Below are 12,329 nucleotides of genomic sequence, written 5' to 3' on the forward strand. Positions count from 1 at the left end.
AATTGGCGCTTTATTAGGGTTCCGTACTAGAAAGGTACAAAAGGGACCCTTATGGTGCGACTGTCCGTCCGTGTGTCACATTGCTAAATATCTCGAGTAGTACTTAAGCTATCGATTTGAAATTTGGAATAGTAATAGATAAAAGAGAAAGATCCCCAGAATACCAGTGTACAAGCCTCAAACATTGACAGTAGGCGCGAAAAACAGATTTCATACAATTTTTTTTTTTTTAATTTAAAATTTTAAATGCTCCTAACCTAACTCTTATAATTAAAAAATCGAAAAATCAAATGTAGGGGCATAGCGTAGCATATAAAATAGTTTCAATAATTTGAATATCTAGAGAGAAAAATGAGAACTACGTTTGTATGAAAAGGCGATTTCGCACGGGTCCTCCACTTTCGTCTTAACAGCGCATCTCGAACAGTTTTTCTAGTCAAACAGGCTACGGACTTGTACAATTTAGACTTGAAGGTCATCAATAGACATTTCTTGTTTCTATCTTAGTTTATAGCATCTCCAAAAATAAATACTTAGACAAACAAAAAACCGACCAAGTGCGAGTCGGACTCGCACAGCAAGGGTTCCGTACCATTATCTATAAAAACGGTCACCCACCCAAGTACTGACCCCGCCCGACGTTGCTTAACTTCGGTGATTGGATGAGAACCTCGAGATTGAAAAGACACATTTATTTTATACTGTTTTTAGTATTTGTTGTTATAGCGGCAAGAGAAATACATAATCTGTAGAAATTTCAACTGGCTAACTATCACGGTTTATGAGATACAGCCTGGTGACAGACGGACGGACGGACAGCGGAGTCTCAGTAACAGGGTCCCGTTTGACCCTTTGGGTACGGAACCCTAAAAATGCATAAACTCAGGAATAAAATATTCTTGGTAAACACAAAAAGAAATCGAACCCGGGAGTCTAAGGATGCAACAAATGCAACGTTTACGGTTTTAAAACTATGGCTGATTGGATGAAATAAGGGCCCAATTTGAACAATGCTATAAGATTTCACACCGATACGCTGATCTGTCAAAGTCAAAAGTGTCATCTTCGAACAAAACCGTCACTTTTACACTGACAAATCGATGTGACATCTTATAAGCATTGTTCGAATTGGGCCATAAATATCCTATAGTCCGAAATATGAATATTTCAATTTAGGTATACTTACGTGCCTACTTCTGTGGGGTTCTTTCTAAAACAAAAAAATAACTAAATATTGAAGTTATTATTTATGCAAATGAGACTAGATATTATAAAGACCATATCGGTATCCTTGAAGTCAGTTTTATTCAAGCTGTCAGGTCGGAAAGAGAAGGTGGGACATCAACTAAATAGACTTCTAAATTATATTAGAGCTGTGAAGGTAAGAAGTTTTATTTAAGTTTTATAATTATCAAGATTTCTTCGATTTACCTATAAATATTTAAATCAAAAACATACCACAAAAATATGTATGTTCCCGGATTTGCATTTATTAGTTTTATTACAATTAAAATTTATTAAACTAATGTAATTAATTTATATACTATTGTATAAATATTATTAATATTGTGATATTTAAAATGTGGTGACCTGTAACTCTGTTATCCACTCACATGATTCCGATTTTAACGAAAGGTGCCCTGAATTGCTCTGCCATTTCGCAGATACGACGGCACAGTGTCGTGATATCTTCAAAAATCGATAACTTTGCTTCTGCTTAAGCATTTGGAATGATTATTTCGGTTTTATAATGGTAAAGAAACAAATAAATTTATTTTCTTACTTTAGCTATTTGCTGTTATAATAAAAATAATTATTAAAAATTCACGAAGTTTACCCAAAGGAATAATTACCGAGTTATAGTAGAAAACTATTTTTAATAAAAAATCTAAATCGATAACATATCTTTTTTTTGTATTCAATTTAAAGAAGGCTTAATAAGCTTTTAATTGATACTAAAAACCTTGATAGCTCACCTATAAAATTGCAGAGTAAAACTGATTCAAATTCTGATAAGGAACTTTCGAATTGCTCCACCTGGCGTGTAACTATGTGCTATGTTCGTGATTTTTTTGTGGCTAATTTAGACACTGAAGTACAAAAATATAGTAAAAAACCGTTTAAGACACTAATTACCTTGAAATAAAATACATAATTTATGTAATTATCACAATGATAGTGGCTTTATAACTTAAAATAACAAAAGAGTATTTACATACCTACTAAACTTTGGTGTTTTTAAAACGGCCGATCACCAACAACCGAACTAACTTATAACTACACTAACACGTATAATATATACACCATAACATACACTTTACAACAAATTAAGCACAATAAGCAAATAGGAACTATTAACACATGAAATTATACTGATTACAAACGTAAATAAACAAAGAAACTGACCTGCGCCATGTCAAAAACAAAGATGGCTACCTATTTAGGTCGGAGACACAACAGTCGCGCGGTGCAGATGTTCAACAGAAATAGGAACTTTTAACACATTCACTGCCAGACGAAAAACGGCAAGCTACCCCAGGATCCGGGCAATATAGCAAAGAAATATTAGTAAATAGAAATTGTAAGTAAGTAGTAACAAACACCCCAAAACGCGTATGCAACGTCTTGTGTACCACATGCCTTACGATGTACAAAAATGCTTTAAGCAACCAGAGTTGCTGTGTTTGTACTTACAATTTTCCGTCACATGGTTTGTTCGCTAATCCTGGATAATACACAGTGATTTAATGCATTTTATTGTTTATTAATGTAATTTAATAATCGAACTATTTAATGACTATAGGTTGCTCAAGATATATTTGGTAATCATAGAAATCTAGGGCATTAAAATAGGAAACACGCCAAAAATCTACAGAGTTATTGGTTTGAAGTGAAATTTTATGGTCATCAATATTAAGTAGGTCTAAAATATAGTTTTAATCTAATAGACCAATAAACGCGGAGTAATTTAATATATAATACTAACAGAAATATGTAAATTTGAATACTTACAGCATTTTAAAACATGCAGCAACTTTTAACACACGCACTTTTCCGAACAACTTGCAAAGTGACATAGATAAAAAATACTGTGGTTATGTCTATGTGGTTGAAACATTTTTTAAATATTGTCACGTTGGTATTCTGTGTTTTAATAATTGTTTACACCATATCTGTGCAGCCCTTCACAGATAAGAAATAAAAAACCGCATACACTCCGTTCGCAACTCGAGTTGCGACGATCATTTTAGAGGTGCGAAATGTTGAAACCTTAGTTGCTGGAATCATGTGAGTGGTAATAATAAATTTCATTTCATTTTATTTCATTTCAGGCAATTAGCTATTATATAGCTGTTATAATTTATTATAAGTAATTTAGTCGCTGTAACTCAGCATTTGTTAAAAGGTGGAATAAAAGTGCTAAAAGATAGTGCTGTAAACGTTTATACGACATGATTATAACACAAATTAGTGAAATCCACTAAATAGTCGTGATAACAGCTATGATACGATATAGTGGTGTTTCAACAACCGTAATTCGGCTGTTATACGATTACAGGCTGAGTAAATCAATTCTCATAGGACTTTTTTGCTAGTTGGGGCGGCAATGAGCGCTTTTCGTGCCTATGTATAAAGTTTAAAGGGCTCTAATGTACTGTAAAAGTTGTAAAACGTTGTACGATACAAGTGCGAGTCGGTAATTTGCAACTCGTATCGACACCTTTCAGTCGTGTTTTCATTCATCGCTACTCGTTGCAAATTTTCTACTTTCCGCACTTTTATCGTACATACATTCCGTGATTCTTAATAATATATTTAGTAGGATTAAAATAATTTGCAGATGTTTGCACTTTGCAGGTAAGATAATTTCACTGAGCTTTTACTCATGTTTTCGACAAGTACTTAGTTGTTGAATAATAAATGCGACAAGTGGGAGTCGAACTCGCCCACCGAGGGTTCCATACTTTTTAGTACTTGTTGTTATAGCGGCAACAGAAATACGTCACCTGTGAAAATTTCAACTGTCTATCACGGTTCATGAGATACCGCCTGGTGACAGACGGACAGACGGACGGACAGCGGAGTCTTAGTAATAGGGTCCCGTTTTACCCTTTGGGTACGGAACCCTAAAAACCATTGTTTATTTGTTTCAGATGGCCGGCAGCTGGCTTGTTGCATCTTTGGTGCTTGTTGCGTGCGTTCAATTCGCGCTGTGTGATCTGCCAGTGAGTATTATTTTAATTAAGGTAAATCTGCTGGTAAACCCTGTTTTTAACCCTCCACACATAAATAATTATTATAACACCCCTCTATAATTATGTTCGACGCCAATGTCTGTCTGCCTGTCTATGGCATCGTAGGTCTCATACGGATGGACCGATTTTATTTTATTTATTAGGCACACAAAACATAACATTTATTTCATTTCGATGCGGTTTACTTTACGATAAAGAAAGTGTATCAGCTCTTTTCCAAAATGATGTAGGTATTTGGCAAAGGCATATTTTGCATAAAATGTTTTTTTTTTGTTGCCATAATGGTTTGTAAATTGTTTAATGCAGTTATTCAATAGCTACTGAAGCTCATGAGCATGTTTAAGCAGTAGTTATTACAAGCTTTTATTTAACTTGTAGTAGAAGCAAGAATAAAAGAACAAGTTCTCGATGCAATATTAAAGATATTGAGTTGTATTTGGGCTCATTAGTACCGACTCGCTGAGAATAGTGGAGGACTCGCGCGAGATCGCGTTTTCATAAAAACGTATAGTCCTCATTTTTCTCTTTGGATATTTATTGAAAAGATTTTGACACAATTTGTATATTGACTTAACAGCTATGACTTTTTTAGAATTTTTAATTATTATAAGAGTTAGGAGAATTATTTTTTTTTATGAAAACTGTTTTTCGCTCCTGATTTTTACAATAATCAAAAAATCTAAAAACGTCAACCGTAGGGGCATAGGTATTGTTAATATACATCAAATTATTAAAAAATATTTTCCATAAGATATCCAGAGAGGAAAATACTACTACGGTTGTATGGAGAAGCGGCCGTCCCCTTTCCCCCTAAGGAAAAGTGCAGCCGGTGTTATAAGCTTGTACTTGTGAAAGAAAAAATATTTTTGACAAAAAAACAACGAAATGGTAGATTTCGTGATCCCCAGTAACAGTCTACAAACATCAATCTTCAAAAACTTAAAAAATAGCAATGCATGTGGACCAGACCATATACACACTTCTATAATTAAACATAATATTGACATCCTTTGCATACCAATCTGCCATATATTCAACGAGCATATAAAAATAGGAACATTTCCTAGCCAACTCAAAAATGCTAAAGTAGTCCCTGTACATAAGAAAGGTAGCACAAAACAAATTAAGAATTACAGACCCATCTCCCTGCTCTCAATAATCTCGAAAATATTCGAAAAATGTCTTGCAGACCGGATAGAAAAATATATGAATGACAATTACTATATATCAACAAAACAATTCGGATTTCTGAAAGGCAAAGACACAATCACAGCTATTACTAAACTAACATCTGAGATAATGAATCACCTTAATCGTGACATTAAATGTGCAGGAATATTCTGTGACCTAAGCAAAGCATTTGATTGTGTTGATCATAAGATTTTACTTTATAAATTAGAATACTATGGCATACGGGGTACTGTACTCAATCTCATATCTTCCTACCTAACTGGGCGTAGACAATTTGTTGAAATTAAGTGTTCAAGTCAAGCCGAAAGCAACAAAATCTATAAATCTGATGAAGGCATTATAAGACGTGGCGTTCCACAAGGATCAGTCCTTGGACCTCTATTGTTCATAATATTTATTAATGATCTTCCAGAAAATATCTTAAATGGAACTCCTTACCTATATGCCGACGACACCAGTCTGATTCTGGGTGCAAAGACTCACAAAGAATTGCAGAATATAACCACCAGTGCCTGGGAAAATCTCACAGAATGGTTCTCCGCAAATGGTCTATCGCTCAATAATGACAAGTGTTATTACATGATTTTTAAACGTGCATTCAACTCAATGGACTGTTCTCTAAATCTCCCTTTTGCTAAATCGGACTCAATTCGTTTTCTAGGTATCGAACTAGACCCATACTTAAGGTGGCATGACCACATAAACTATGTTGTGAAACGTCTAGGAAGTGCATGTTATTCTCTAAAATCGATGGCTAAACTTAGCGATAAGCAAACCCTGAGAACTATCTACTATTCATATGTCGAGAGTATAATCCGGTATGGCATTGAAGTATGGGGCAATAGTCCAAGTGTAAATAAAATTCTACTGATGCAAAAAAAATGCATACGCTTCATTGAAGGTTACTTCCCTGAAACGCATAGGAACCTATTTATAGAAAACAATATCCTTACAGTAACTGCATTGTATATATACCAAATCTGTTTATTTGTTCATAAAAATTTAAGCGCATACAAATCCAAAAAAGAATGTGAGAGATACCCGCTTCGCCGCAATTTAGATCTACTGCTACCTGAATCACACTTTGCATACTATAAGAAAAGCATCAATCATATCGCAATCAAAATATATAACAGTCTTGAAATAAAAATTAAGGATTCCAGTAACGTTAAGGAGTTCAGTACAAATCTAAAGACGTATTTAATAAGTAGACCATTCTATAACCTGGACGAATACTTTTGTAAGATATTGGATTAATTTAGACGGATAATCAGACTCATTTTATTTTAATTTTTATTGTTTTGGACTGTTATTATTATTATTTGTTGAATTTACTGATATGTTGTATTAATTTATTGTAACTATTCATTATTATTTTAATCGGAATGACCTCATCCATTTCAATTTTGTGTTATTTATTAATTTTATTATCAATATTATTGTTTACATTTGGTTTACATTTGATATGATTTTATACTGTGTATCTGCATGGATTTTTTTCCTTATGAGCAATAAAGAAATTGAATTGAATTGAATTGAATCTAGAAACTGGACACCCTATGGTGCCTTTGGGTACAAAAAGTTTATGCATGTAACAGTTAGAACCTATAAGTTGTACAGATCGATGAATATTTAAACTTAATAAAGGACTTTTTCAGTATAAATGCGAGAAGAATTCCAATTGCCCTGAAAATTTGGCCTGCGAGAGCTCTGAGTGCGCAGACCCGTGCCTCAAATATCGCACATGTGGAAGCGAAGCTCATTGTGTCGTTGAAGACTATTCGGCCAAATGCATTTGCAATGAAGGTAACAGTTTGAACTTGAAGGGACATTGTTTATCTACGAAGCGGGTTGATACATTTAATAAGCGGGTGGTGATACGTTTCAGATCAAGGGCGTTTTATTTTTCAAGTACGTTTTTTAAATATAAAAAACAAATAGGAATTGCGAATAGGAATAAAAATTCGGTTTTAAATGTGTTGTTGTACAATTTCCAATGTGACATTTAACCATCATTTTACCTAAATTTCTAAATTGCGTGGCCTGGATGTCGACTTAATAATAAGTTCTTTTAGTTATAGGTTACAGTGTTACGCCATACGCCTAAAGAAATAGCACTAATACACTAGCATGTTATTATTTCGCACATTAGCAAAGTAATATTTTTGTTTTAATTAAGTAATAGGATTTTCCGCAAAGTAACTATTTCTATTAGTACATACTGGTTGTATTTTCCTACCGCAGGTACTGCAGGTGATCCCTACGAGAAATGCACCGATTCTACGTTACCACTACTTATTTCTGGGCAGGCGATCATAAATATGCATACGTGAATATTTATATGACTTTGTATATATATATATATATATATATAATGTTATAATGTACATATATTAAACGAAATTAAATAATAATACTAAAAATTAAACTATATATACATAAATAAAGATTACTATTATCACGGAAAATAACTCTCTAAATTTGATCCCCTGGGCAAGGCAGCAGCATTCCAACCAATCTGTCTGGCGACTGGCAAACCAATTTGTCAGTAGAAAAAGTTAACCTTTAAAAAAAAGAGAGCTGACTTCAAAAAGGATATAGTAAAATATTAACATGTCGAACTGAATGCCAACCCTGGTACGGTTCAATAAGGAAGACAGAAAGCTGTCCATTAGTTGCTTGGGGGTATTTTTGGTCAGTATTGTAAAATGCCAAATAGCTGACACCGACTTCGAACATATCAGTTGCTAGCGCATATAAAAGGGATTATATTTTATTGTATCCTTTTCGAAGTCCATTTTTCTTTTTTTGAAAAGGCTTTTTTATTTTTTCATTTTTAGGTTTAAGTTTTTGTTATGAGTGACGCAGAATTCTGTGAGAATTCCTGTCTGGCCAAACAATCACATGACTGTTGTTGTAGTGACATCAGATCACTAAACAAAGTTTTAAAGTCTTGACCTGAAGCCATCATGATTTGCGAAATTCCCACAATTCCTCATGGAACCCATTTTCAGAATTGGACCTTGACACAAAATGATCTTTAAAAACCTTTAAAAATCTTGCGTAACGGACTTGACTAAGAAGACAAATCGCTAAACGTGAAATATTCTTCATCAGCAGTATCACTTCATGTAATGGCACTTTTTTGAAAGTAAATGCTTGGTTTATGGAGTTTCTTCCCATTTTAAAACTACGTGTTGGATTGTAATGAAACTTACTTGGTTTATTGATGAAATTATCAATACGAGTATGCCAATATGATTTAAGGACTTCACTCAACGTCATTTCATCATCAGAACTGAATTTTGACAAAAGTGGAACCAACTTGAAACTATGTATATATGTATATAAATTGAGAAAATTACTTTCTAAACAACTGTGTGGAATCGAAGCTCATTGTGTCGTTGAAAACTATTCGGCCAAATGTATTTGCAATGAAGGTAACAGCTTGTTGGAAATCCCTAGGTACTCATTATATTATTTAAAAATTCTTAAACCGCTGAACCAATTTACATGATATTTGGTATAGAGATCGTTTGAACTCCTGTCAACGATGTAGGGTAGTTTTTATCACAATAATGATCCCTTAAAATGCATAAAGGGGAGTGGAATTTACTTGTAATTGGTTACATTTTCCTTTTTCCAGGTACTATAGGTGATCCTTACGAGAAATGCAACGATTCGGTAGTACCGGTATCTTCGCTACTTGCTGCGGGAGCTTTTATAGGACGTTAGGAGCGATTCGCAAAAACTGGCCCTATATACATATATTCCAACATGTACTGATGTTCGTTGATTATAAAAATAAACTAAAACACATTTAGATTAGTAATAATACTAATAATATATAAGTTATCTTTCTACCTACAGACAACGTTACATAGTCGTACTAGTCTCTTCTACACGTAGTGATGGGCTCATACTGGACAGCGACCACGGGTCAAGCCAAGATGCCAATTGTTTTCACTGTAGTGAACAAAACACTAATGTCTGTCTTTCGCACTTATATGGAAGCGTGATAGAGAGACGTTACCGTTACCGACCCTCAGCCCCATATTTCTTCACGCCGACAAATTGTCGCCTGAAATTGACAAAGGGTGTAGAAGGATAGCCCTTCAAAAATTTGAGTTAGAAACTATTACGAACAAATTTTTAATCCTGTACTGAATCCTGGAATCTCAAGGCATCTATTTAACCCTAAAACGTTATTATTTTATTTCCTAAAAAAATATGAAACAGACAAATATAAAATTTTGCATAAATATTGCCGTGACTTATAGAAACTATTTAGAAAAAAAAGAAATTTAGTATTTCAAAATGACTGAGAAAATAAAGCAGCAATGATTGTCTAACCTAATTACTGTTTTTTTAAAAATATTTTAATGAAACGTAACCAGAAATGAACATGGTCCTTGAACCTGAATATATGTCGCCAACAACATGTTTCCGTCCATCAACGATCAGTGACGGCAGTGGGGAGACACTAGAGCGTTCGGTTCGGGCATTCTCGGCTCTTTTCGCCTCAGCATTGCTTCGAGCAATTATTAGGGTTGGCACAACTTGATGTCCCTTTGCGTGCACAACCACAGATAAGATAATGACTTGAATTTTGACTACCCTAAATAACCGAAAGTGCCATATATTTGAAAGAGATAGGTATTGTGATTTGTCCCTGAATCGCTGTCAAACTTTGCTTTTGTAGGAAAGGAAGTGTCATTTATGTACGGTAGTATCGGTAGTACCTACTATATTCTGTGGTGACGGTCAATCTTCAGCGCCGTTGTATTTATTTATGCTCATCGTATGATAATGCTAATATTCGTATTCTGGAATTCGCATGTGTAAATCCCTACATTCGCGAATGTTTTATGATATCCGTCCTCCCATCCAAGTCGCGTTCTTTTTAGATGCATTTTAAAGTTCTTGCATAGATAAGTATATCATTTAAAGAATAATGTTTTCATGATATTTCAATTTGACGTAGATTTACAAAAGTATAGCTGGTAAGTATAGTGACGACTATTCGGAAGTTTTTTATTATTTAAATTTGACTTATTCAATATCTAAATATACTTTTAAAAGTTGGTACGAATGGATGGAAGTTGTTAAACTTGTTTACTAATATATTCGTTGTCGCTACTTTGAAAAAAAAAGCATTGTAAATGGCAAAGTGCATAAATGTGATCAGGTTAACCCTGTTTTACATATACAGTGTGTAAATTCAATACGGGCTAATAATTAAACGGTGGTTAGCATTAGGACTGAAGTATATTCTGAATCAGAATTAAATTTTATTGATAGGATAGAATTGTTTTACATGTCAATTAACACATTATATTTATTTAATAGGATCACACATTATTATTTTATAGATGAAACTTATTTCTATCACATATTAATATTGCTTAGAAATACATTGAAAATATTAACCATACTAAAACATTTCGACCCGCAATGTAAAGTAACACACAAGTTACGAGATACGAGCTTTTTATAGTAACTGCCAACAAGTATCTCGATCTCGTAATGTCATGCAATGCATGTCATATTATGTCTCGTAATGTTTGCATTGCTGCTCGGAAAATTTTCAAAAAATTATTACGGGGTCATAATTATAATTTTTTTATACTACGTCGGTGGCAAACATGCATACAGCCCGCCTGATCGTAAACAGTCTCCGTAGCCTATGTACGCCTGCAACTTTAGAAGAGTTACATGCGCGTTGCCGACCTTAACACTCCGCACCCTCGTTGAGCTCGCAACCTCATTCACCGACAGGAACATAACACTGTTAGTAGGATCTAGAGTTATTTGGCTGCGGTTTTTGATAAGGTGGAGATACTTCCGCAGTTCGGCTCTGCTCTAGATCTGGAATGACATCCGCTGTGCTGTGCCCTACCACACAAAAAAGATGATATTCGCGATGCCCATACATCTCTTTTGGAAGTAGTTTAAGTTTACATAACCACGTCCAAAAACTTGTAACTGGTAATAATTAATAGTTTAAAAAACACTAGAAAAACACGCTTTTATAAATGTGAAACCTGATCGTGTTCAAAGTTCATTACGTGACCTTTCTCGACGAACGGTTTGGCCTTGTGGGTAGTGACCCTGCCTACGAAGCTGATGGTCCCGGGTTCAAATCCTGGTAAGGGCATGTATTCGTGTGATGAGCATGGATATTTTGTTCCTGAGTCATGGGTGTTTTCTATGTATTTAAGTATTTATAAATATTTATATGTATATTATATATATCGTTGTCTTAGTACCCCTTAACACAAGCCTTATTGAGCTTACTGTGGGACTTAGTCAATTTGTGTAATAATGTCCTATAATATTTATTTATTTATTTATTTATTTATTCTCACAAGTGCAAACACGAATATGATACGATATTCCATTTCGGAATGCCAGCAGTGCCTATCATTCGGCTTAATCATCAGACTTTGAGACCTAATCGTGGTCAAAGTTAATTACATTACAAGTCCTAATACAGCTATGATACGATGTTCCATCATGAAGTTCCAGTTCATATCTTCCGGCTCCATCATCAGATCAGTTCGACAATACCATATTATTTTATTGTCATCAGAACTACATACAGCTGCCAATTTTCATGACGCTACGATCCTTGAAAGACGGTAAAATAAGTTACCTTAGATTCCATTACATACTCGTAGTTACATACAGGTTGACCTAATAAAAGCGTGTTAAAAATTGTAACTTCTTAATTAATGATTAGGTACGCGGATAAATTCTTTATCTGGTTTAATTTATCGCCCGCATTGGATTTACACACTGTATGATCATAGCCAATTAATAAGCGCGTATTTTTTGTAAATATATACCATATAAGCCTAAGGATTATCGAGTATCGACGGC

The 12,329-nt window shown here is 34.2% G+C and overlaps 1 protein-coding gene across 2 annotated transcripts; it reads left to right on the forward strand.

The window, feature by feature from the left end:
* The first annotated feature begins 1,191 nt into the window (after positions 1 to 1,191).
* LOC133529214 (uncharacterized) lies at positions 1,192 to 9,270 on the forward strand. Of its 2 annotated transcripts, none has more exons than XM_061866892.1 (4): positions 1,192 to 1,381; positions 4,155 to 4,226; positions 7,106 to 7,253; positions 7,692 to 7,833. In XM_061866892.1, exons 1-4 carry the CDS (start codon positions 1,250 to 1,252, stop codon positions 7,778 to 7,780), a joined length of 441 nt encoding a protein of 146 aa, XP_061722876.1. In that variant the 5' UTR covers positions 1,192 to 1,249; the 3' UTR covers positions 7,781 to 7,833. The 2 variants fall into 2 exon arrangements, with proteins under 2 accessions (XP_061722876.1, XP_061722877.1); XM_061866893.1 differs by lacking the exon at positions 7,692 to 7,833 and adding an exon at positions 9,094 to 9,270 and having other exon boundaries at positions 1,199 to 1,381.
* Positions 9,271 to 12,329: the final 3,059 nt, after the last annotated feature.

Source organism: Cydia pomonella, chromosome 20, assembly GCF_033807575.1.
Source record: "Cydia pomonella isolate Wapato2018A chromosome 20, ilCydPomo1, whole genome shotgun sequence".
NCBI classification, from domain to species: Eukaryota; Metazoa; Arthropoda; class Insecta; order Lepidoptera; family Tortricidae; genus Cydia; species Cydia pomonella.